The 27,490-nt window shown below is 37.7% G+C and overlaps 2 protein-coding genes across 5 annotated transcripts in view; both read left to right on the top strand.

The window, feature by feature from the left end:
• rnf213b (ring finger protein 213b) overlaps positions 1–981 on the top strand; it is a 32,921-nt gene extending 31,940 nt beyond the window's left edge. For all 3 annotated transcript variants that reach the window (XM_084434151.1, XM_084434152.1, XM_084434153.1), the window contains one exon: positions 375–981. In XM_084434151.1, coding sequence (XP_084290277.1) covers positions 375–510 — 136 coding nt within the window. In that variant the 3' untranslated portion in view covers positions 511–981. The remainder of the gene's footprint in view (positions 1–374) is intronic.
• Positions 982–1,306: 325 nt separating this feature from the next.
• Positions 1,307–25,812, top strand: cep131 (centrosomal protein 131). 2 transcript variants are annotated; one of them, XM_084434040.1, is made up of 27 exons: positions 1,307–1,463; positions 2,300–2,488; positions 3,238–3,332; positions 5,277–5,388; positions 5,579–5,706; positions 7,491–7,595; positions 7,730–7,906; positions 8,066–8,183; positions 10,408–10,524; positions 10,616–10,769; positions 10,908–11,005; positions 11,096–11,275; positions 11,865–12,056; positions 12,145–12,282; positions 12,444–12,569; positions 13,174–13,290; positions 13,677–13,706; positions 15,442–15,544; positions 16,140–16,341; positions 17,254–17,361; positions 18,218–18,335; positions 18,908–18,982; positions 20,062–20,204; positions 20,699–20,876; positions 23,782–23,978; positions 24,121–24,181; positions 24,290–25,812. In XM_084434040.1, exons 2-27 carry the CDS (start codon positions 2,300–2,302, stop codon positions 24,359–24,361), a joined length of 3,333 nt encoding a protein of 1,110 aa, XP_084290166.1. In that variant the 5' UTR covers positions 1,307–1,463; the 3' UTR covers positions 24,362–25,812. The 2 variants fall into 2 exon arrangements, with proteins under 2 accessions (XP_084290166.1, XP_084290167.1); XM_084434041.1 differs by lacking the exon at positions 13,677–13,706.
• The last annotated feature ends 1,678 nt before the right edge of the window (positions 25,813–27,490 follow it).

Here is a 27,490-nt window from a genome sequence, read left to right as displayed (position 1 = left end):
TGTTCTGGCATCCCAAGCAAATACACTTAAAAAAGACCCTAGAGCATTTAATACCAAGTCCTACAACACAAAGTGACATAAGGGTCTTTTAAGTTTTACCCAGAATGAGCACTTTCAATCACAACAATGCAGACCTCCTAGACCTAGTCATTCCCTGGAGACCTGTGGGCTTTCAGACCCAAGAGAGGCACACTTTGACCCCTCCAGGCTCCCATCTGTCAGTATGCCCTGTTCTGGTCACCTACTGAGCAGGCAGCTGGTCGGAAAGAATAGGAATGCGTGTGTTGAGAACAATAGCATCCAAAGCTAACTGTTGATCCTAAACCACACCACTGAACACCCTTCCTCCTTTCTCTTTCTGTGTTCCACCACAGCATCAGCTCCAGCATGGAATCACATTTGGAGGAGAAGAACATCACTTCTCTTCCTGGTCTAGACACTCTTCCAGTGGAAATTACTTTGGCTAAAGCAGTAGACGTCTGGAGGCTTGCAGTGGAGTTCAAACATTGAAATGTTCTTCTCAATGAGTCGGACCAAATGAATAATGTGTGAAAAGATCTGGACTACTTTTGTTGATTTTGTTGTCAGATGTTGCTTGCGTTTGGTCATTTTAGTTGTATAGGACTCATTCCAACGCCCTAAATCTTTCTTGTCTTTTTTATTGTTTATTCAATTGATTAAAAATAATCTGTGTTTAATCTTTTAGGACTTCGAATGTGTCTTCGAATTGTTAAGCACTTTATTGTTTAGAGATTTGTTTAGACTAGGATTCAGAGACCAAGAATTAATTGACCAGTACTGTATTGTTGTGAGACATTGTCTCATTTATTTTGCTTCGTTCTACTTTTGCTATTAATCAGGGACAACTAAAGTTGTATTACTGATCTACAGTGCATTTACATTGTGACCAATTTGATTTGTATACAAAAGATACAAAAACTTGTACAATTATTTTAGAAAATAAACAGTTTCTACACTTAACGGGTGCATAGTTTCAGTTTCATGTAATAAAATTATATTTATAAAATGCAACGTTCAATAAATAAATACATTTTTGCCATGGTTGATAGTTATAGTTATTAGTTTAATTAGTGTGTCACATTTAAAACTCCCTTACTAGAAGTCATAGTAAATTATTTATCCCAGTAGCTCAAATTGACACCACATCTGCCGCCTGTGCAGCACGCCTACCTATCTTACCTTTACGTCACGCCTCTTGCAGCCATCAAGTCTAAAATACACATCGAAATAGCCAATCAGATAATCGGATTGCTCGTATCTCCACCAATCAAAACTCATAATGGGCGGCGCTCGTGTGTGTTTTCTGGTTGCCAATGAGAAGATGTTGCGCTGTGGAGTTGGAGACAGATGAGAAATCACTGTCAGACGCTCCAAACGGGAATAACAACGCTCTTATTTGAATAAAGACAGTTGCTTCATCTGATGTGGACGATTTAGAGAAGGTAAGCAGTGGATTGACAGTTTAATCCTACTGTATTCGTCGTGTTTATCAAGTGAAGCTAGCAAGAAGTGGTGCAAGAAAGACAGTTTCGCCATAGCTGAACCAAGTCAATGCAATCCTGTGGTAGTATCCAGTAACTATTCAATAAAACATCTGTTCATATTTTTTTGCAATGTTTCTCAGAGGCAGTGTATTGTGTTTCTTTTGACCTTCATCAGGTTTGAGCTGATACCGAAGGAGGCCTTTGGTTTTAAAAATGTCCTTGTTTTTATGTGTTTAAACTGTAGACAATTGTAATAGAAAGTTCTAGACTGTCATATTGATATCTAGTTTTATATCTAGTTTCCAATTTACAGATAATATAAACTATTTAGGGAACCCAAACAGTGTTTGGAAATGTTTTGATATATGATGGACGGTATTGATGCTTTGAATCTGTTACCATAGAGACTGACCCATGGATGACTTTACTTGTGCTGTTCAACAGCATCTTTTACAGTATTCGTGTTGACATACAATACTATTAACTGTGGTATTCCACCTTCTTCTGATCTATAAGATCTAACGGTCATGGGAAAACCATGAAATAATAGAGAAACTGAACATTGAGATTTCAAAGTGATGGAAATTTTTATAGTCAATATAGATGTTTCTAGTTATGCTTAGCTCTAAAATATAAAATCAGTGTAACGTTAAATACAATGTGTATAAAATAATAGTGATTTGGTAATCACATTGGAAATTCAATAGACAAAAGTTGTGGGAATCCTGACAGTATCCAGCACTACCTGTGGTTAGATCTTGGTTTTTGAGCTCTTCTATGCTCATCATTTTAAGATGCATACAACTCGCAGTCCGTCCGCATCGATCCAGACAGGAGCAGCTGGAGACGTGCTGGACCTCAGCCTGACCGGCTCTCAGCTCGCAATGGGCCGCAGACCCAGCAGTGCTTCACCTGGAAAACACTTCTCTCGATCCATATCTGTGTCTGTGGCCAGTGACGGCCGGGGGAAGCGAAACACTTTGGTGAGTCTGTTTGGCTACAATATTGTAGTAGGTGTCTCTTGTATAAGGGGAATCAAATAAACAATGCCGGTCATAACTGTGTATATACATAGCACTTCAGAGTGATTCAGACAAAGCAGGTTATGCTTTATTTTATGCACAGCAGTTAAGTGTTATTATGTGTTTTCATTGCCACTATTGAGATAACCATTAAATGAAAGTATAAAATTGGACTCTTGACGCCACCATCTTCCCTTGGAGACTTGCATTTGTCATAAAGGAAACGTTTCTGTCGTGCATGTGTTTGTCTTCACCATTTGACTCATTTATTAAGATTTGGGCTAATGAAAATGAGGATATTTAATATCACCATTCTTTCTTTGTTTAAAGTACAGCAATAAATCACCCAATTCTGTCATTATTTACTCACCATCATATTTTTTGGAAAACAAAAATATACTTTTTAATACACCTCCATATAGATTCTTTCATACTATAAAAGCTCCATATAAGTAAATTAATACATATGACTCTTGCACTACATTTCACATCGCCTAAAGCCATGTGATAACTTTATGTGTAAGAACAGACTGAAAGTAATATAATATTACTGTGCAGTTTGGACATCAATAACATCATTGATTGTCTTGTAACCAAATGTTGGGTGTAAAAACTGCTCCTTTAAAGTGAGAGATGCGCCATTTTAAACCTGTTCTTAGTCTGCAGCAGGCCTAGTAGTATAACTGTTTTGCACTCCTTCTTCTTGGCAGGCTGATGCTGGATTGGGAAGCTCACGGGCAATTAAGAACCTGCGTCGGTCTAACAGCACCACACAGGTGAACCAGCAGGCCAACACGAGCCCCAGGTACAGAACCATCTGTCATTCATTTGCATGCCATTTGACTCTTCTGGTGCTGATGAATCTCAAAAAGAAAAAGAATTAAATCCCATTTAATAAAATTAAGCCTGTTTTTAGGATCTATAGGTTTAGGGTTGTTTGTGACATTATTATTTTTATTACAATGAAACATTTTCTTTCCAATTCTCATTACCGTGGTGCAAAAAAAAAGAAGGATATTGCACAAAACTATACTTATATATTAAGTTGTATAGTATTTATACATCATATGTTGTGCTTTCTGTAGTTTATGCTGAGTTACTTTACAAAATGTAGTGTTTGCTTTTATAATACTGTTTTAAAAAATACTAGAATCTAATGGGATTATATTATTATTAAAGTATTAAGATATTTTGCATTACGGTAATGAGAATTTGAGGGGAAAAATCTGTTTCATTATAATTAAAATGATGTCTCAATGCAAAAAAATTTATAAAAAAAAAATCTTGGTCCTAAAGGGACTTAAAATGGCTTTTATGAAACATATAATTTCTGATTGATTTCTTTTGATTTTGCGATGAAATAAGATGTTTTGTGAGATTCACTGCCAGCTGTCCTATTCAGACCTTGAGAATGGATAATCCCCAAGGGACATGAGTGAGAGGTTATTCAACATGTATGATTTTTTTTTTTTAAAGCAATGATGGCATGTTTGTGCACGCACATGTCTAGTGCACATGCCTTCATGCACTCGCTTCACCCAAGCTGTGGTATGCTTGGTTGATCACCTCCTAGACGTGGAGGTTGGGGATTTATACCCTTAAAGCAGCAACAGCTGGGGGTTTGAGTGAATTTGGTTTTCCCCAGACAATAGCCATTGTGGCCTGCTGGCTGCAACACTAGACAAGCAAGAGGAGGCCGGGTTCAGCTTTGTCAAGAGGGGAGCCGGGGTCTCCGGTTTCGCTCGAATGAGGACTCAGTGAAAGGAGAAGTGTGCGTGCTGAAATTCTTTTGTCCGGCAGCTGCCAGTCCTGCCCTCCCCTCCCCTCCCACTGCATCCTGGGATGCCACAGAGGGGTTTAAATGAAGGAACGACCCAATACCCCTTCCCCCTTCCTTCTGGTGTTTAATAACTGTCATTCCGTGACCCCTCGTTCCTCTGAATCACTTAAAAAGAGGAAATGTGGAGGAATGCGGTACCTTGAATTGCTTTTCATTGGAGCAGCTGACGCTAGGCGCCCCTCACACCCCCAAAACACTCACATATGCATACTGAAGTTGCTAGCAGCACAGATGCCGGTGGGTCAGACATAGGGGTGGACATCATGTTAAACATTTGATGCAATTTAAATGTTAAGGGGTGCGATTGCCATATGCTTATGGACATCTGCCCCTCTGCTGTAGCATTCCTCTGCTGGGAGCCCAGTGCAGCTGTTGTCACCTCAGAAAAAGGAAAGTTTTTTTTTTTATATGCTCGTCTGATATGTTTAGCTTAAATAGTCTGGTTGGTTTTACTGGAGCTGAATCTCAGGTCATGCACTGGATTTGCCTTTATTTTTGTTCTAAAGAAAGGAAACACATGCTAGGTATTCCTAATGTTTATAAGAAGCATTTGAACAAACCCTATACAACAACTATTAATTTATAGCATGTACCAATAGCAATAATATAATTATATAATACAATAAATATATCCCTTTAATAAATTATATTTTAAATTACATTAAAATAGAAAACGGTTGTTTTAATTTCTAAGAATATTTCACAATAGTACTGTTTTTACTGTACTTTTGATCAAATAAATTCAGCCTTGGGGTTAAAAGAGACTTCTTTTAAAAACATTACGAGAAGTGTCAGTATTATTGGTCTAGTGTTGTGTTTATATGTTCCTCGTGTGTTTGGTGTGTAATACTCTGACCTTTCTTTCTTTCCTTCCTTCCTGTCTCTCTCTCTCTCTGCGTCTGATTGCAGTGAAGGCCACACAGAAGACTTCCTGGCTCTGTTCAACAGCAGCTCTGATGGACGTAGAAAACTGGCCGGCCTCTCCAAGATGTCCAAAGACCGTACCACTTGGAACATCCTGGTAAAGTCCAACTCATCCACTACTTTATGTCTCATGCCATTGTGATCGTCAGATCTTATTAAACGTTTTTTATGGGTAACTGGCCCTTCTGATTGTTATGCCATGAAAAGTAACTTAACTAGAATGTATGAACTCAAAAGGCCTTAAACAGTGGCAAGATTAAAAGTCATGTGGTTTGTCTTGCTTTCAGGATGATCAGCAGAGAGTGTTCCCTGTGCCCAGCAGCTCTCACAGTACCTGCAGTATGGATTCTCCTACAGGGCTGAAGAAGAGGGAAGCTGGCGTCTCTCTGGCTGCCAACTTCACTGCCAACAACAGGTGGGAGGCCATTTTCTCCGACAGCGTAGACACTGTCCTCATGGTTTAGCTTTCCAACTCTGCTGTTGCCATGACAACAGTGTCACTGACAACTTTATGCCTTTTTTTGTGCTTGTCAATTAAAGCATGAGCATGTCCTGGGGAGAAGATTGCTTCGATTCCTTTAGACTTTATGGCTTTTAAATATACAGAACCAGAATGTTTTGATACACTTGACAGAATTTTGTTTGGTAGACAAATATAAATTGCTCCTAAATTGTGAGTTTCTTCTGTTTGGTATCAGTAAGATTAAATTTTTATGCATTTTTATTGTGAAACATTAAATTGACCAAAAGTGACAGTAAAGACATTTCTATTTCAAATAAATGCTCTTCTTTTGAACTTTCTATTCATCAAAAAATCCTAAAAATGTTTCTTGAGCACCAAATCATCATATTAGAATGATTTCTGAAAGATCATGTAACACTGAAATAACAGAAATGGCTGCTGAAAATTCAGATTCGCCATCACAGGAATAAATACAATTTAAAAAAAATATTAAAATATAAAATGGTTATTTTAAATTGCCATTATATTTCACAATATTACTGTTTTCACTAACGCCGCACAATTTGGGAGGAAAAAATCATATTTTCTGGATCAATATGACTAATATTGACTAATGACATCAATATGACTAATAATAATTATTAATACTAAATAAAAATATTAACAAAAATAATAATTATTACTATTTAATTATTAAAAATAAAAAATACAATACATTTAAGAATAAATATAATAATGTAATAATTAACATTATACCAATAATATAATTTTTAAGAGAAATTTTATTTTATGGAAAACTGCAGGGTGTCCTGTTAACATGCAGGCCTATAACTATAAATCATTAGAAAGGAGCTTTTCTGTACACTACACCGGAGGAAAAAAAAAACATTCTTTAGAGAGAAGTATTATTTTTCATATTTTTGCCCAAAATAGGGTGGTGTGAGCATTATTGAGCGTTATAAACACATGTAATGTATGTTTCATTGATACTGGAAGCTGAAGGGCGCCCTTGTGCAGAAAGTCCAAATATGCCTCACAGAAGTAATAAAACTTCCAGGAAATTCCTAATATGGACAAAGGCATCCAGCTATCACTGTAGGTAGCTGAATAAAAAAAAAGATAGAAAGGCTTTGACTTATTAAACATGAAGACAGTAAACGTGGTTTATCTGTGTTTAAGTCATATCAGGTATTTTCATAAGAATAAAGTATAATTATAAAGCCGTGCTAATCGACTTAGCATTAATTACAGTATAGAATACTACAAAGTAACATATTGTCTGCCTCATTCTGTGATCAGAAGCCACTTCAGATCCCAAATGGAAGTTATTTCAAACGTTATGAAGTGAAAACTTAATGTTTGGTGCATTTTACTTTTGAAATGCACATTATAAGTGACTCGAACTCAGCGTTTGCAGAGATAGAGCAGCATTTACTGAACCGAACAAGCCGCTCTGATCGCAGTGTTCCATATATTTAATTAAAAATCACAACCTTTTTGATTTCATATTCGCACTAAGCAAAATCGTGATTTTGGTTTTATTTCAATGAATCATGCAGCCATAGTTTTAACTGTTTTTAATCAAATAAATGCAGCCTTGGTGAGCGTAAGAGACTTTCAAAAATACTTCTTTCAATATACAGCAGATTATATTGATATATATATTAATATAATGAATTATTATATTATGCAAAAATGTATTTGAATATGTAGGATGTCTGTGTGTTGACTTTCAGGAGCAATAAAGCAGCTGTGGGAAACTCTGTGACCACCATCCTCCACAACAACCACTCAGAGAAACCCCTCACTCCCAAGAGCTCCAATCAGAAACCCTCCTTCAAGTAGGTTCATAATGACCGTTAAATGATTGCACAGCTCTGTGAACTAATCTTAGACATAAGGCTCTATTTTTGCTAGAGTATGCTGTTTCCAGGCTTACACATTTACAGTTTTCTCCCTCTTTCTGTTTTAACAGTAACATAATCAAAGCCACCGTAAACGATGATTCGACTCTGGATGTGAGTGGTTCTCTTACTAAGTCTCAGAAGAATTTCTCTTCTGCGTCATCGAGCTCCAACAACAACGCCCCCCGTAGTCCCCGAAGCCCAGGTCAGCCACGCAGACGAGAGGTGACCGAGGAGGAGGCCGAAAGGTCAGCAGTGTTTTCCAGCCCTCATATGTTTGCACTTGAGTTGTTTTTTTACGTAATCATCTCCGTACAAATGTTTGATTGGCCTTTAGACATTTCAGACTTTTCAAAAATGGCCTTTGTTTGTACATGGTTAAACACATTTAAAAAAAAAAATTACAGGTATATTCAGCAGGTGAACCATGCTGCTATTATCATCCAGCGTTGGTATCGTCGCCATACCAACAGAAAGAGAGCCAATGAGAATACAATCAAACACCTCCTCACATCTAAAAAGAAGGTAATGTATTTCACCCAAGAAGGTTTATAATACCTTGAATTATATAAAATTTTATTGTATTGTATTATATTATAGTATATTATATCCCTGATAGCACATGTACATCACAGAGACGTCTATTTGATGTCTGCATTTACATCTGCAAGATGCAGAGTGTTTGCTCATCATATGTCCCTTAGATGTTACATAGACATTTAGAAAATGTCTTTAAGATGACCACTCTCTTCCACCCTCATTACCCACAACTGAGGTGCCCTTGAGCAAAGCACCTAAACCCCAATTGACCGGTAAGCCCCGCCCCCCTTAGTTATTGTTGCTGTCTCGGACAAACAAACAGAGTTGCTAACTATCTTACAATGACAGCTGTCCGTGTGAAAACCTTGTCACAAGATGCTTTTGATCAATTTTGGACACAGAAGGACCACCTCTTGTCGAGGAGCATTCAAGTGGGACTTAAATATGCCATGGAGGGATATATAAAAGATTTCAAAATAAATATGGTACGTAACACGATTCATTTGGAAGCGAGGGTTTATAGATCACAATGCAACCGGGAGAAGCCTCGTGTTACGGTCGTCAAGATCGCAGATGGCTGTTTTTTGAGCCATCGGGTGTTTTTGACCTAAACTGTACATGACGTGAGAACAGTTAGCTATTTAGGTTTGTACGTTAGCATGGACTCCCTAACTTTAATTGTAACTTAATGAGAGTATGACAACCAGAAAATGAACGTTTTTGTCTTCATTGGGATTAGGGGTAGGAATCTCTAGGCTTGATTCGATTATGATTCAGAGGGTAACGATTATCAATGTTTTTTTTTTGTTTTTTTAAACTACTTGGTACTTTTAAATGTATGACTCATAAAGAATTTACTTCCTATATTCATTTTATTAATAAAACAAATGGAAGTGATTTGGCAAGTCAACTGTAAGGTTAAATTTGCCAGCATTTGTCCCAACATTGCAAAGAACCAACAGGAAAATAAACGTGTGCCTGTACTAGCAGCATACTTGTAGTAAATGATTACAAACTTAAGCATATTCTGAATCTCTAGCATTTAATAATAGACTTCTAACCAACATCCTCCTGTTATTTCCAATGAGCAATATAATCCTTCAGACAAAAAAAACATTTTGCTGTAGCAAAATCACAAACAGGTTTCGTTCAAAAATACAGAATTATGTACCAGCAGCTCTCATACAAACATAATGCTTGTGGACTTACGCATATTCTGAATAATTAGTAACATACAAAGCCGCTCTTATACACAACTAAATAATAAAGAGTTATGACTGTGGAGGGCAGTATAACGTACGTATAACAGATCGGTTTACTGCATATTGATGTGAAAACTAAACAATACAGAAAGCAGCTCTCATACAAAAAATACTAAATAGGTCACAATGAAATTGGCAATTTTCCATACGTTAGCTTTTAACGAAGAGGGTGCCGTTCGAATTTGGCGCTCAACCATCATTCGTCTCTGTTATGTGCACGCCACAGTCTGTTCGCACACTGCACGTCCGCTTTAGAGTTACGCCTTTTGCGATCCGTCAATATTATGTTATTAGGAAAAAAAATTCCTACGTCCACGTCCGACCGCATCGCGATGCATCTAAGAATCGATTTTTTACCCCACCCCTAATTGGGATTGGGGTTGAATCCTTAGGGAATCAGGTTACTGCGCTCACATCACTGATATTATAAATAAACTGGGCTTCAGTCGTATTGCGCTGATAATTGGTTCGTTCGCGCAAATCTTATCACACTTTTGAAACGTGCTGGTGAACGCGCACAGTACGGTGATTCAGTACATGAATACCAATGCCCATCATCTCAGGATACCTGGAATCAGTGTTACAAGTACCCCAGGCACATCGTTTTACCATTTTTGTAACATAAACACCATAAAACCGATGTTTCTATATGGCGCTGAAACCTAAAGATGTCCAAGTTCTGGTCCCCATGCAATTGATACTTAACTGCCATTGGCTAATCTGCGTTCGAGGGGAGGGGCTTACGGATAGGTCAATTGCTCCCAGGGCACTACAGTAAAAATGTGTGTTCACGGTGTGTGTGTTAACTTGTATGGGTGAAATGCTGAGCACAGATTCCGAGTATGGGACACCATACTTGGCTACACATCACTTTCACTTTGATGGTATCTAGCCTATTTCAAAGGTATCACTCCATTCTTGTGGGTGATTCTGTGTATTTTCCCTAGGAGAGGGAGCAAAGAGCAGAGGAGGAAAAAACCACAGAGTCATTGAAGAAGAAAGAAGATGATCGAAAACGCATCAGGGAGGAGAAAGCTCGTCTGGCTCGGCATACCGCCATACAGGTAGAGTGTAGTTTGCAATGCTATTGTAGTTTGTGTTGGCTGCTTTCATTGTTTTCTGACGTATTATTGCATCAATTGTGCATCCAAACAGGAGCTTCAGCAGAAAAGAGCCCAACGTGCTGCAGAGGTACAACAGATCGCAGAGGAGGAGGTAGAGGCAATAAGACATGCTGGGAAAGTGGGCCGTAAAAAACTCACCAAGAGTTCACCCACTTCTCCCACTGACGTCAAGGCTATGAACACAGGTGTGCACTACTCTGGGTCTCTGATCAAACTCGATTTCCTCTACCTTATTCTGTGTCCTTTTATACTTTGTGGGTGAATTTCATGAGGTCACATAAGTCACTCTTAAGTAGTCACAATCTTTGCCATTTATTCTTCAGATTCTAATGTAAATGTGGTGCCTGATCTGGATGATGTGACAAATTTGAGGGCCGCGTCACCTGTTGGTTCTGTGTGCAGAGGATCTCAGTGTTCACAGGTAACCACTTACAACAAACTGGCCCTATTTTCACCAGCTGTGAATTTTTATTTTAAAGCTTTTACTTATCACATTGCTTCATGCCCTAAGGAGATCCTCCAGAGATCTGTGAGCATGGAGGACCAGCGGCAGGGCGCGCCATCGAGCAGGACGCAGTCAAAAACCACTCTGAATGACCTGCTAGACACACTGAAGCTCTTAGAAGAGGAGCCAGAGAGACTGTCAGAGCCCAAGAGCTACAGGAAGGACAAGTATGCGTGGATTGACAAGGTGGATTGACACTTTCCTATCTTCAGTTCTGTATATACACTACTGTTCAAAAGTTTGGGGGTGGTAAGGTTTATTTTTAATGTTTTTGAAAGAAGTTTATTAAGCTCACCAAGGCTGCATTTATTTGATTAAAAATACAGTAAAACTAATATTATGAAATATTATTACAACTTTTTATTTTATTTTAATATATATCGAAATCTAACTTATTCCTTTGACGGCAAAGCTGAATTTTCAGCATCATTACTCCAGTCTTCAGTGTCACATGATCCTTCAGAAATCATTCTGAAATGCTGATTTGTTGCTCAAAAACATTTATTATTATTCTTATTAGTTGGGCTGCTTAATATTTTTGTGGAAACTGTGATACATATTTTAGGATTCTTTGGTGAATAGAAAGTTGAAAAGAACAGCATTTATTGAAAAAGAAATATTTAGTAAAATTATGAATGTCTTTACTGTACCTTTGATCAATTTAATGCATCATTGCTGAATACAATTTCATTTCTTTAAAGACCACAAACTTTTGAACAGCAATGTAAATGACCTTTTTATGATTGGCTAACCTTCACATACATTTTCTTCTTAGGATGGAGACGCCAACTCTCTGACGACTGATAACGTGGAACGGCACAGGCAGCTGAGTCAGACTCCAGTCCTTCCAGATGGGGGCGCTCTGCTTTCAGAAGCTAAACTGCAGACCATTATGAGCTTCCTGGATGAGATGGAGAAGTCCGAGCAGGAGAGACCACGCTCGGTCACCTCTGGATCACATAGAGAGGTAAACATTTGAACGGACTATATGAAGTTATTAAGTTTTATGTTATATCAGCACTGAATTTTATATTCATATGTGTGTGTGTGTGTAGGTGGTGTTGTCAGAGGAAGATCTAGCAGTTGTGGAACAAGCGTCGGCCACAGCTGCTGAGGTCACCGGCTCTATGATGAGACTCAAACTGGAGCTAGATGAGAAAAAACGCACCGTCAATATGCTACAAACAGCGCTGGTAAAACAAACACACATATGCATATATTATCATCTGTATGTTTCAGAATACTCTGCACAACCTCAGATGACTTTTACCAATGTTTACGTGAAATATGCAACCGCAGATCTGTGCATAGTGCTGCCTGAGACTAATTTGTAAATATGAATGTGTGTCTTTAGGCCCAGCAGAGGGAGCTGACGATCCGGCATGTGAAGGAGACCGAGAAAGAGCTCAGTCATACGTCCCAGTTACAGAAACAGCAGTATGAAGCTACGATACAGAGACACCTGACGTTTATAGACCAGGTATTAATCTCGAGCATAGAGACACAAAGACATTTAAAGACAAGACAATAGCCTCTATACAGCATCTATTCAGCAACTTTCATCAATCATCAAATTTGTCTTTACGAACTTCTCTTCCCTAATTATTGTTTTACAGTAATAAAATTCATCATTGAGAATAGTGAGAATTACAAAAACAAAACAAACAAAATCTAGAATAAAATATTTGGATGGATTACAGGGATCAGGAGAAAACAGATGTTTAGTTGTCATGAAAATCATGTCATAATTAAAAAAAATATATGCAATTGCAAAATTTACAAATGTTTATAAGGGTTTTTTTTGTTTTGTTTTTAAAGAAATTAATACTTTTATTTTTAAAGTTTAATTACTTTGTCATCACAGTAACATTATAAAATAGCTTTTAGTTGATTCAAATTTTTATTTTAAATTGTAATAATATATATTATATAATATAATAATATATAATACATAATAACACTGTTTTACTGTGTTTTTTATCAAATAAAATCAAACAACGTGAAATATTGTGACATTCTAGTCTTACTGTTAGATGAGGTTGTGCTTGTATTAATGTGTCTCTCTCTCTCTCTCTTTCTCTCAGCTGATTGATGATAAAAAGGCCCTGAGTGAAAAGTGTGAGGAAGTAGTAGGAGAACTCAAGCAGGTGGACCAGAAATACACTAAGAAGATCGCTCAGATGCAGGAGCAACATGAGCTGGTGAGTTGAGTTTTAATGAAGTGGTGCAGTGATCCTATCAGGACCTGCTGCAGAGGAGGTGCCTCAGGGTCTGAGCAGTTTTTGCATCAGCTTTGGCCACAAGGGGGCGATCGACCTTTAAATGTCTGTTCAAGTGTATCTTGTAGTGCCTCAGTCTCAAACGTGTACTGGTTTCTACATTTCTTATTTTCACTGTGGTTTGTGGTTTTCTCTGCTGCTGTCATTAGCTGTGTTTCTGCACACAATCGTGAGAATGTTTGTATTAACTTGTGCACACCATCAAATGCATGTTCGCCTGCTCAGTTGCTTTTGCCACTGCTAACTGTTTCTCTTTCTGCATTTGTTGTGCGTTTATCTCTTTCTCTGTCCTTCCGTCTGCCTTGTAGGTGTGGCAAATTCTGGGTCCCATGTGCGAGGTAACTCTTGTTTTTCTCTCTAACCCTCATCACTCCATTGTTCTGTCATTTCCATTCTTTTATTCTTCTCTCAACGCTGACTCACAGAGACAGCTGTATTTTGCTTGGAGCCATTAACCTTGCATTCTTTTTTTAAACTTCAAGGAACCAGCAGTTCTTGTAAGGCAGCAAACATGCAGTGTTTATTTTCAGATTTAGGATAAAAGAAACGCTAAATTAGAGCTGCTTTGCCATTGTCATAACCCTCTGCAATGTGTCTTGTGTTCAGTCTGTAATAAACGCATCACTGTGCAGTGCAAGTGGCTGCATATAAATGGTTAAATATTTGCTGAATAAGATGAGTTTCGATTCAGTATGCAAATTTGGTGTGTGAGACCATCTATATTCCAGTGAGTTTCCATTGCTTTGGCACTTGTTATATTGATCTGTCATGCATTCACAAACAAAATACAGAAATGGCCAAACAGAAAAGATAAAATAAACATGTACCGTAAAGATGTAATGTCGACTGCACATTTAATGTAATTAATTAATTACAGAAGTTTAATACTTTTACTTTCATGTTCCATTCATTCATTATTCATCATTCTGTTCCACTGCTTGCTCTAGTGAATCCCCAACAACATGGAAAGATGCAGAACAAATTATAACATTATAAAAACTGTAGCATGAGTTGGCCTGTTGTATAAACACAACCGTCATCATGTGAAGACTGTGCCTTAAGAACTAGTCTGACCAACTAGCAGTTAGCCATGGGTAATCTGTCTAATTTAAATCAGATTCAAATTAGGCCAATGTAAATGACTTCATGAAGTTATGACCAGTCTTAAAGAGGAAAAATAGTTGATTTACATGTACAACTGGTCTAAGCGGTGTATGCAACCAGCCAGTGGTTGATGTATAAACCTATTCAGTGACTTCAGTTGTTTAGTTTCTTTTTAGATGCAGTAGTAAATGAGAACATCCTCATAGTTATCATTTTCGTTCTCATCCAATAAACAAGTATTCTGTGCTATCAATTACTCACCGTCATGTTGTTCCAAAGTTTCCTTTTTTCCCCCATGGACCACTAAAAGAAGAAATTATGAATAATGTGCTGGTCACTCTCTTTAATGCAGTTACAGTGAATATGGAATGGAGCTTTTAAAAAGACAAAAGCATTATAAAATATTACACTGAATACACTGCACAGTATTCAGAAATGTAATGCACTGAAAATCTTCAAACATCGGCTATGGTCACCTTGGCACATCAATGAGAGAAGTAGTGATGTCCGATTCATGAGCTAATTATTCTTTGTGGATCTTTTTATTGACTCAATTGATCCAGTTCACAAAGAACATTTAAACAATTTGTTAACAAATCAGTCATCACTACTTCTCTCATGAACTTTTATAAATGCAGGGCTAAAGTGGATGTCAGGATGTTCTGTGTATGACAATATATATTTAGATCTACTGTACACAAAGGTTTGTGGGCAGTAAGAAGAAAATGACAGGCTCATCTTTTTGCGCTGCCTGTAGATTACCGTAGTTATCGTAATAAGCGCGCAGACTATTTTATTTTCATCGTGACTGGCCTGGCGGGAGTTAATCACTCAGCATCGTGTCAAGTTAAAATAGTTATTTTAAGAGCCTGTCTCAAGATGTAGCCGTCTCTGTGCGCTCTTTCTGGTGCTGGTGACGTTTTCTCTTTCTGTTTAACCATCCTTCTATCCCTCTCTTCCTCCACACAGGAGATTAAGAAGCTAAAAGAGTTAATGAGTGCCACAGAAAAGATCCGCCGGGAGAAATGGATCGATGAGAAGACCAAAAAGATCAAGGAGATCACTGTGAAAGGTCAGCAGAGTTCAACAACAAGTGTCTGTCTGTACCAGTGCCACATCACCAGATGCTTCAACAGTATCCATTTCAGCCCAGTCTGCATGTTTCTGCCAAAATGTGTCACATGTGTATGATTTGTCTCTGTGCCCTAAAGACAAAAATAAAATGGCTGTTACTGTATATGACACACCTGTGAAACATGTATTCACGTTCTATAATTTCCTTTGTGCGTAACCTGGAGACAGAGCAAACTGGTTTTTAATTGCTAACATAATAATGAGAATAGACTTTCAAGACTTTCAAGCTGGTCAAACTGCATATCACTCATCTGACACCCGTTTTGATTTTAATATATACAGTACATGTATATGTATGTATGTGTGTATATATATATATATACCTTTCCGCAATAATGTGACACCAGAAATCCCAGATTTTCAATGTAGGCTTTTGTATCCCATTGTAATTCAAACATTTGCATCAGCAAATAGTGTGATTGTTTTATTCTTTTCCTCCTTTAAATTCTGTTGGAACTCCCATGATTATTTGAATGCTATACTGCAAATATTTATGTTAGTTCTTTATAATGTTTGATTACTGACTCTTCCAGGTCTGGAGCCAGAGATTCAGAAGCTGATCTCCAAACACAAGCAGGAGCTGAAGAAACTGAGAGTTCTTCACGAGGCAGAGCTGCTTCAGGCGGACGAGAGGGCCGCTCAGCGCTACGTCAGGCAGAGCGAGGAGTTACGACAGCAGTTGGAAAGAGAAAGAGATGAACAGTGCCAGAGAGAGAGAGAACTGGCTAAGCAAAGGTACACACACTCACATGTGTCCAGTGCACATCTGTTCATCAGAGATCAAACCAGTGACAGAGATGGGCAGCCAAGACGATGTGTTCACAGATGTTAGAAAACACAAACACACTCAAACTGGCCTGGAAAGTGTGACAGAGGAAACTGGCTAGACATGAGCTCAAAGCTAAATACAGCTTTTGAACACACACACACACACATTTAATTAGTTATGAGAATAAAGAATATAGAGTGCTGTTTTTATATAAAGCTAATTATAATTATTTCAGACTAACCCTGCTGTTCTGTGAAATTGTAGTTTTCTTCCCTGTGTTTATGTATTTCCTGTTAAAACAGGATGTTGAAGTAGAACATGTCAAAGGCCTTATCTCTTTTTTAAATTACCAATAACCATTGGTTTATATCTGTGAACCATAATTTGCTACAAAGATCATTTTATTTCACACACAAACTTCTGTCATACACTTCTCATGCAGCTCTTTCTCTACAACAACAGTTCATAATTACCACATCGGTCAAGCTCCTAAAAAGACATGTAAATACAATAAAAGCACCATAAACGTGGCCCATATGATGCTGAAGCCACATGATAGCTTTGTGTGAAGATCAGACTGAAATACAGTTTTGGATAGCGTTCAAAAGTTTGGGGTTGGTAAGATCACCAAGGCTGCATTTATCTGATTATAAAACGATATATACATACTTACAATTAGATTATATTACATTTTTAAAATACTCTTAATCAGATTAAAGTTACTTTTTTATTGATTACAGGATTACATATTCTCACAATGACAGTAATTTCATCCCTCAGATCCTTGTGTATACGTAAGACAAAGATGAAGTCTTAATTTCACCTGCATTGAATTATGAGAACACAACTGAGTAAATGAATGTGTGTTTGTGTGTCAGGTTTGAGAAACAGCTGCAGGAAGAGGAGAACGCGCTGCAGCAGCAGAGGAGGCGCCTGTATAAGGAAGTGTCCGAGGAGAAAGAGCGAATCACACAGCTGGGAGCCAGGTCAGGTTTAAAGGATGTTTAAGGTCACATTATCTGGCTGAACCATTGGGTGCCAAAAGTTGCTAGCTAGGAATTGTCATAAATAATTACACTAAGAAACTTCAATACTTTTCCTTGTTGGGATGGTTGATTTTTGTTCAAGTAAAAATATCAACAAAACAATTTTACATTATTTTCAGAGAATGCATCTTGAGTCTTTTGAGTTTATTTGTCCTTTTTATTAAAAATCACAAAAAAATGATCTGATTAATGCTTAAAACAAGAAAAAAATCCAATGGAGTAATAGCTATAAGATATATTACATGAAGCAAAATAAAAGTATATTACTTAAAACAAAATTATTTTGCTTCTCAAGTGACTCTTTTCAAGTGATTTTTAGTAGACTAAAAAAATACTGATTTGAAAATATTTAACACTTTACTTAAAACCTTTATATATCATGCATTCTAAAAGTATTTTAATGCATTAATTATGCCTTATGTTGCATTGTATGGTCTCATGAATAATTGAAACCACAGTTACAATCATAACCATTCACCGTATATATAATTAAATGATAATACATTATAATACTTGTCTATTCCCTGAACACACCTTTATAAAGTGTAAAGCATTAAAACACATGGCAAACAACAAATTTCAGATGCAACAAGGGATCTGCAAATAATATAATGCATTTTTATGTAATGTTTATTATGGAGATCTTTATAATGCATTATAAATAAAGGCTTTAAGTAAAGTGTTACCTTTTTTTTATATTATTATTATTTTTTTTTAGTTGCTTTCAAAAGAGAGGGACGAGATGAAACATTCAAGTTACGTTAAAACTAAATGTGAATGTGTGTGTGTGATATAGGCAGCATGCTGAGCTGGAAGACTTAAGGAAGCAGTTGGAAGACAACAGCTCATTGGCAGGAAGAGCGTTAAGAGAAGAACTGGAGAAGAGCAGAGATGAGCAGGAGAGACGTCACCAGGTAACACACTCACATCTAGTCATGTTAGTCCACACAAACTGTTATGTATTCAAGTAAAGCATTCTTCCATCATTTGACTCTGCCTCTTCTTAATTGCATCGAACACAAAAGGAGATGTTTAGCAATCAGAAATTGTAACATCAGATGCTGCAACCAGCCACATGCTTTGGTTACAGTTCTGTGTGTATAACTGATACTTTCTTGTGAGTAGTACCAAAGAAATGTAAGAACAATGAACAAAGGAAGCCAGCAGTAAATGCAACTTTCAGTATTATTGAATTGATACCAAGTATTACTGATACGTTTTTAGCATTCTCAGGAAATGTCTTTTGATTAAAGATGTCATTCTGTGCAGCATTCATCTCCTGCCCTTCGTACATCATTCCTTGTCTAACCTGTCATGCTGTTTTTTTGCCTGAGACTTTCAGACCAGAACTCAAATTGCCTGTCTTGTATTTGGTGGTGCAATATTTGCAGAGGTCACAAGAAAGCACATTTTTGTGGCAATATAGAATGTTGGGTCTCATTCTTTTGGTTCTTTTAATTGTGTTTTTGTCTGTATTTTTCATTAGGTTGAAGTTAAGGCCCTGAAGGAAAGGCTCGAAATTGAGAAACAGACATGGGAAGAAAATTATATGAAAAAAGAGGTAAGTGTTTATGTATACATGTTTTGAAATTAGTTTATATATTTTATCTTGTACTACACTTATTTACATGTTTACAGAGTAAGACGCAATTGTATGGATGTATGCATATGTTTAGAACATATGCATATGTTATAGTTGTGCCTAAATGTACATCTACTTATCAATTTCATTCTCTCATGATTAATGTCAGGTGATCTCACATAAAGATCTCGTCTAAGATCACTAACAGTTGTTATGATTACATTTAGTTCATTATTATTCAACAAGAAAATACTATATACTGAATTTTCTTGGCTTTGAGGTTTATCATTAATGCTAATCGATTCATTTTTCACTACGTTTCAACAATTTGGGGGCAGTATATATGTTTTTTAGGAAATTACACTTTTATTCAGCAAGGATGCTTTCAACTGATCAAAAGTGATAGTGAAGACATTTATTGTTACAAAATATGTCTGTTTCAAATAAATGCTGTTCTATTCTTTGTTCTTAACTTTCTACGATATTCATCAAAAAATCCTGAAAATAATGTATCCACAAAATATTACGCAGCACAACTGTTTTCAACATTGATAATAAAAAATATTAAATGTTTCTTGAGTGGCAAATCAGCATATTAGAATGATTTCTGAAAGATAATGTGACACTAAAGACTGGAGTAATGTAAATAAAATGTAAAGTAAAACTTTTTTTTTTAAATAAGTGCAGACTTGGTGATCATAAGAGACTTATTTCAAAAACATAAAAAAAATGACAGATTCCAAATATCTCTTTTGTGCATTAAGCTTTTTTGCTCTAAACCAGTCAGAATTTCATAGCAAATGCAAATTACCTGATTGGCTAACCTCTGTGTACCACTAATAGGCTATTTGGACTGGTCGAGGTTAGTAATAATCCACCTGTCCCAAGAATTAAAGGTGATAACAGAGTAGTTTGCTATGGTGTAAGTTTTCAGGTTTAGTGTGTTTACCCACCCCTGATACCAACCATACCATCTCTGTATTAACAAAGTCAAAAAAGTTTTACAACGGTTACAAAGTCTCTAAGGTCCTCTCAAAACATGGTGTTTCCTCTCACAGGAAGCGTGGCTGCTGAGCAGAGAGAGGGAGCTTAAAGAGGAAGTGCGCCGAGGGAGAGACAAAGAGATTGAGCTGGCCATTCAGAGACTAGAGGAGGAGACCAGAGGGTCAAGAGAGGAGTGTGAGAGAGCGGCTGACAACCGGTGTGTTTCCACCTTCCTGTTTATGTGAACTTGTGTGTCTGTGGAGAGCTGGATAGCACAGGATGTTACAGTTTTGCTCACATCAGTTTATTTCCACTGATGGTAAGACTTGGTATGTGCTACAAATGTCCCTGCTGACCAGTAACTTGCTGGTTGACCAGTGCAGCCATACTGTTCATCATGAGTTTAAATTATAAAAAAATATATATATATATATATATATATATATGTATAGTATATATACTGTGTGTGTAATTCAAATTTCAAATCTGAAAAAAAATTTACATTCAGCTCATATGCTGATTTTTTTTTCCAGCAGGGTTTTGAATAAAACAATATCCTTGTGGGCCACATATTTAGGCTCTTCCTGGATAGTTTGAATTTAGGATATGTGGCCATTTACATTTAAGTCACTGAAGCCCATCCATTTAACATATATGGCAGAAGAACTGTGGTTTTTACAACCTGAATGTAAATGTGTATGTCGTGTGCAGGATAAAGCGCGTGAGGGAGAAATACGAGGCCGAGATCAGAGATCTGGAGCGTTCGGAGCGGGCGGCACTGCAGAAACAGCAAGAGATGAGAGAGAAACACAGTGAGATGGAGGCAGAGCTCCTCCGACTGCAGTCACTGTTACGACAACGAGAGCAAGAGATAAGCGACCTCACCCAGGTAACCGCCGTCACGGGGACGCTGCCTTGTTTGTCCTCACTCATAGTTAATAGGTGACTTATAAATCTACAGACTCCATTGTAGATTTCTCGGCAGAGATGGGAATCATAAGGATTCCATTTTCACGTAACGATTCCGGCTCCCTAACATTTTATTAGTGATAATTGGTCCTAACTTTATACTAAACAAAAACAGTCAGTACTTCTAATTCCACTGTATTGGGTAATAAAGTTTAAAAATGTATTTTGTTTCTCACAACTCTTTTATATTTTGGTATTTCTACCTTTGGTTTTGTTTTCACATATCGGCACTTGCGTCTATCTGCCACGAATGTACTGCAAATGTTCTAAAGAACACGGGAGTCCATTTCTGCAAAAGGCGAGCAGAAATGAGATAGATTCTCTCTGCTTCACACAGTTTTATTGAATCATATGTCATCAATGGCGGTTTACTTCTACGATTTTGTACGATTGTGTTCATATCAGCAGCGAACCCTACCGGAGATCACATGAACCGTACCCCACACCAACCTTTTTATGCAGACTCGGGTACGGTTTGCACCCAAGTTCGGAAAACACCGCTCACATCATCCAAACAAACGAACCCTGACGTCAATCGAACTCGAGAGCGCACCTAAAGTGCTAGTGTGAAAGCACCACGTTTCACAAGCTCTAAATACACAACACTGTAACAATTCTCAGTTATTAGGGGCCAAGCACTGAAAGTGCATATGCACCTTTTGAAATTGTTGGCGTTCCTATTATTCTTCCAAGTCTATGGCAGCCCATAGAATCGCTTGCGGGAATGTTATGAAATTTGGCACACTGATAGAGGACAGTCTGAACAGTCACCATAGCAAATTTGTAGTCTCTAACTCAATCCCTCTAGCGCCACCAACTGTCCAAAGTTTCACTCATGTTTATGCTAATAACTTTTGAACCGTAAAGGCTAGAAACAAACAATCTTGTTTCCTCTGATTACGTGGCTCAAGACGATTCGATTGCACCCTATGAAGTCATTTTCTGTCATGGAAATCTTTCCACCATTTTGAATTCTCAGAAAAACCTACTTTTTGAACTCCTCCTAGACGGTTGCTCGGATTTTCACAAAAATTTTACCAGATCATCTTCAGACCATGCCGAAAAAAAGTTATGGAATTCAAGTTGATTCGTCAAACCATTCTCGAATACTCTCAAACTAATTTTACATAGCGCTTGCGAAAACAGACTTAAGGCTGTATGTCCGCAACGCTTTATCGTATTCAGACAAAACTTGGTACATGTCATCACAAGCATGACCTTAGACGACATGCTGCGTTTCGGCGCAGCGCCACCTACTGGTCCGGAGATAAGAAAAATTGCTATTTTTGCTTATAACTTCTGAACGATTTGTCCAAAAATTCTTTTCACGCAAGTCATCTCCTTTGGTTCCTGAATCCTTGCCGAGTCCAATGATACCAAACATGCTAGGTTTCGCCTTACTGTTTGTGTAGCGTTGTGATTTAGCGCTTAAAAAAAACATTTGCCAATATCTTCGAAACCGTTAGACCGATCGAGACAAAACCACCGTAGGAAGTTTGGAAACATAGGTTGTTGGCTACATGCCAATGCCCAAATGTCAAAAAATTTATAGTAAGTGGCAAAAAAAAATCCAATCAAAGTCGCCCATGGGGCATTTTTTATGGTCTCATACATATAAATGTCTATAACTCTAAAACAAAATGAGATATTTTCACCAAATTTGACATACACATGTATGGGCGCTCTCTGAGAACACATAAAAAAAAGCAGTGGAACTGCACCACTTGGTGGTGCTATAATAGAACAAAACAAGGACATTGCCATTAATTACAATATAATATCATGATATTAAATGCTACACTTTACGAATGCATTGTGGCTCTTCAGCTATCAGGTTAACCATAAGCTACATTAACATTAAGAAAGCTTAGCATGCTAATCTGGTTAACATGCTTTTGTGTGCTAATTCTTATACTAAAGCCTCTCCTTGGCAGTTTGGTAATTCAGCGTCAACTGAGTGACGCAAGCTGCTAAACCACGTGCCACGAGCTCCGAACCATTCAGGTCGTGGGTTCGAATCCTGTGTGGCACATGCCCAGGCCGCAATAGGTACTGTGGCCAGAAGTGGTGCAAAAGATGCTTCGGTTCCAGACATATGGTGTCTATCTGAGAAGGAACTCAATAAATAAGACATGTGCATATAAAAATTATTCATTTTGAGTTGATTCAGGGGCTTGGCCCCTGATATATTGATGAGTTGGTATGGTATATAGTATGATATGATATATAGATATATAGATGGTATGATATATAGATATATAGATGGTATGATATACTCAAAAATGATATATTTTTGAGTTGGACTTTATAAAAATAATAACTTGAGTTTAGTAAGACAGGAAGTCCTCAGACGGATTCAGTGATCATTCAGGTAAAAAGCTAGGCTACTTGTTTCTCTAAAAGTGTGATAAACTGGTTGACCTTTGACACTTTCTATTTAATGTTACACCTAACTGTAAATGCATGTGTGTGAAACGACTGAAAATAGATTACCCATTGTAGTTATATAAGATGTCCAAGATTAGAGTTTGCACATGACACACAAGGCCAGTTGCTTCACTCTTTAACTACAGCAGAGAATGTCACAGAACTGCCAAGAAATGTCTTTTTTGCCAAGAAGAGTCATTTTTTTTACCCCAACATTATAATTTATATTATAATTTAAGCCTATTTTAATACTTTTAAACTGTTTTATTTGCATATTTATTTATTTTGGAATGAAATGTCTAAAAGCATCAGTGAGTGTTGTGATTTGTTTAGCTGGGTTTTCAATCAACTACCCTCCTCATGCTTTGCCTCTGTCTCTTTTCATGAAATGGCTACAGGCTCGTGATAAGTTGTCAGATGAGCGCCGCAGCCTAGCAGAAGTGATCAGACAAGAGTTTGCTGAGCGCCTTGTAGAAACAGAGGAAGAGAATAGGAGAATGAAGATGGAAATCTCTGAAGCCAAAGCACGACTCCGCTTAGAGGTGGAGCGAGTGAGCAGAGAGAAAGAAGAGGAGCTTGCAGAAGTGCATCAGAGGTCAGAGGCAAAGAGTATTTTTCCTTTAGTGCCGTGTCATTGATATGATTAGCTTTAAACCTTCAGATGAGGTGTTTTACTATGTTTGAATTAAGGTTCTGGTCTCATCCACATTAAAAATAGTTCTCTCTTCTTTTAATAGAGTAAAGTCAGCTATTTTGAAGAAGGAAGAGACTGTTAATAACTTGCGGAAGCAGCATGAGGTATAGCGCAACACATTTGATTCAATATATTTGCCTTGCAGTAAATGCAATGCTTGTTGTGCATACATTTTGATTCACAACTAACTTGTCTTTTCCTCTGTCTTTTAGGCTGCGGTGAAGAGAGCAGATCATCTTGAGTCTTTGTTGGAACAGCAGAGAAAACAGCTGTTAGGGAAATGATTGACAAGTTAGGGCATTGACCCCTCCCACCATCATAACCCCGTCACTTGTGTTATACCGTCCTCCTGCACAAAGAAACATCCACCTTTTTTTTTTTTTTTTTTTTTTGCTTGTTTGGATGAACTGATGGATTCTAGGTGGACATTTTAGTTCCACCAGATTTTTCATCCAGAAAGGTGGCCTTTGGCATTCCCATGGGAACAAGGCAAGAAATAAGAGAGGAATTTAATCTTCTCCGGGATTCCAGGAGAGGCTTTTGTGGGTCTCTCTTGCATGGATATGACCAAATTACAGATTCCTTTCAGCCACTGTTTTCACACAGCCAGACAAATGAACTCATTGAAACATTTTCTCACTAGAGTTTAGATCTATTATGTTGTTGAATCTTACAAAACCTCACCTCATAAACTCATGCATATTTCACCTCAGAATCAAAATATATAAATGACAAATTTCTTTATTTTCATTAAAAAAATTAGGCTCATTAACCAACAACAACAAAAAAAGTTTCAAAACAATAATATATTATTTAAGTTGTAAAGTATTTATACAACATGGTGTTTTTATGTTATTTTAACTTTAATTTATGCTTTTATAATAGTCATTTTATAATAATATAGTAAAAATGGAAATCTGATGAGAATCACAATCGAGATTAATGTGAATTGCAAAACCCTCAAAAGTAAAACAATAATGACGGTTCACATTGTGGGAAAATGTCATTGATTGTCATGGAAATTGTCACTGCAAAATGGTCCTAAAAATAAGCTTTTCTAGCATTTATTATTTTGATTTGAGGGTAAAATCTGTATGCATTTGTGAGATTACCCAAGAAGTGGAAAAGCCCCTTTTGCTGGGCACAAAGGCATTCACAGTAAACTGTTCCAGATGTTTCTGTTACTTCATACCCTCTTCCCGTCTCTCTCCAGCGCTGGAATGGGTGGAGATTACAGTGGACAGGAGAAGTGGGAAGAGCAAAGGCTTTGATACTGAGCAGAGAAGTTAACTCTTCACATTAAAGAGGAGAGGCCTGTCCCCCCCCACTGACACAAACATCCCCACTCCCCTGCCTTTTGTGTGTTGCATACAGATGCCTTTTGTCCCGATCCCCCTCAAGGCTATCTCTAAATTACAGGAGATTTCCCAGAAGCCCCCAGGACACCCAAACATGCTCGCACAGAGCCCTCAGTGAAGCCCAGTTCTGGTTCGGATGTCAGTGAATGATGGCAGCACAGCTAGGCGATAGAGATTTTCGAAGGTTTGTTGACAGTAAAGCAGTAAGTGGAGAAGTTAAGTATGGAGTGTCTCTTTAGATTGATAGGGACTGACAGTAGATTTAGCGGCTCTCACGGAACGTATATATGCATTCATTTTGCACATACTGAAGTGAGAGACCTGGATGAGGTTGAGTTGAGATGGATGTAGAAAGTTGGGTAGATAAAAATATCAGATGGATAGAAAATGAAGAGTATAATTTGGGATATCAGAGCTGGGTTTCTGGATGACTGTGATTTGCCAAGAAGGATGTTCCTGAATCAACATACAGGGTTCCCACAGTCGTGGAAAGCCAGGAAATTTACAGGAGTGTTGTTCTTCCACGAATGTACTGTAATGTTGATCTTGGAACACTTCTCTCTTGGTGAAATTCCTTTGAGTCGGGGGAGACCTAGCATGCATGTTATTCAGTCTGTGGTTTCAAGCACAACTAAACGCCAATCCTCCAATCACTTTCTCTCACTGCAATGTATACCAAGCGGTCGATCCAAGAGAGGAACAGAGATGAATGCAATTCAGCAGGAGTTGAGGTGGCAGGTTGGGGGGTGGTGCTTCAAAACTACCACAAGTCTCCATTGTTTCTTCCTACAAGGTCCCTTCCTTTTGGTTTTATTAGAAGCCACTTATCTAAAACATTTAGAGCCAATGAAAATGGCACAGTCCAGAAAATCATTGAATGTTTGGCCTATTATCTTGGGAATGTTTGACCCAGATGTTTATCCCGTTTGGGCAACTTTAGGTTTTGTATTCAAAAGAGAACTTCTATTTAAAAACTTCTCTTTATCTACAAAACACAACCCTTGTCAGAGAAGTTGATTTATGTGGCAAATTAAATTGCTTATCGAAAGTTGAACTACACGTGCGAGCCGTAACTTCCTGTCCAATGTTAGACAATGCTTTCTTGTACCATTGTTTGATGGATTTTGTATATCAGATTCTTACTGATTTGTGAGCTGTTAAGTCAACGGAACCACATCGAAAAGGTCAGAGTGAAAAGTGCCTCATTCCTGTTCTCTAATGAGAGGATCAGGTGTCTCATTTGAGGACAGAGAGGGAACGCCAGAGTAAGCTTAAACTGCAGACCCATTGCAGAATACAGGAGGCTCTGTCATGTGGCTCAAGCGTAAATGCTGAGATTTCTCTGAGGCATAATTTCATGAGACATCACACTTAAATGTATGTATCCAAAGTCAGTTGGATGCAATTTATGCGAACCCTAGTGTGAGGTTCAAAGCGTTAAAACATTCTGAGAATGTTTCAGATGCGTTTGGTGAAGGTCAGATGCAGATTGGCAGCAGATGCAGGTCCTTGGCTGACTTTCTGCCTTTGAATGGCAGCGTGGTTGGCATGGCCAGTGCGTGTCAGTCCCACTCGTGCCAATGAACCATTCTTTTGTGTGTAGTGTTTAATAGCCAAGCGCCGGTCGCCATTTTCCTGGCCTTTTGTAACTGTGGTCTGAAAAAAACACTACTTTTATTATCTTAAATAATGTCCGGATCATTTCGCCTTCAAACTACTCTCCCTCTGTGTTTTTAAAATGTTTGTTTTTGCATGTCTGAGCTTTTAAATAAATTAAATGTGCCCTTTAACATGTAGCTCTTAATTTGATTTCTTTACACACATGTTGTATTTTCATCATTGAGTTTAATAGCTGGTTTTTTTTTTTTTTTTTTTTTTTTCGTACAGTGAAGTAACGAATTTTGTCAGTATGAAAATAAATCTTGAAAATTAGTTTGTTTGACTTCTTTTTTTTCTCTCTGGCAAAAGCCAGCAATTACATAATCACTCCCGTTCTCCACAGTCCACTCCCTGAGCATTCCGATCTGGTGCTTTTTGCTTGGTTTTTATCCCCTG

The sequence above is a fragment of the Rutilus rutilus genome, assembly GCF_951802725.1.
Source record: "Rutilus rutilus genome assembly, chromosome: 16".
NCBI lineage: Eukaryota > Metazoa > Chordata > Actinopteri > Cypriniformes > Leuciscidae > Rutilus > Rutilus rutilus.
The sequence above is the reverse complement of the archived record's forward strand: the minus strand, read 5'-3'. Positions and strand labels throughout refer to the sequence as shown.

What these genes read in the sequence shown, in the direction of transcription:
- cep131 (XM_084434040.1), top strand. Translation starts at nt 2,300, where the DNA reads ATGCATACAACTCGCAGTCCGTCCGCATCGATCCAGACAGGAGCAGCT. An exon ending in AATCAGAAACCCTCCTTCAA is followed by an intron (nt 7,596 to 7,729) that starts GTAGGTTCATAA and finishes CTGTTTTAACAG; the next exon opens with TAACATAATCAAAGCCACCG. An exon ending in TTCTGGGTCCCATGTGCGAG is followed by an intron (nt 13,707 to 15,441) that starts GTAACTCTTGTT and finishes TCCTCCACACAG; the next exon opens with GAGATTAAGAAGCTAAAAGA.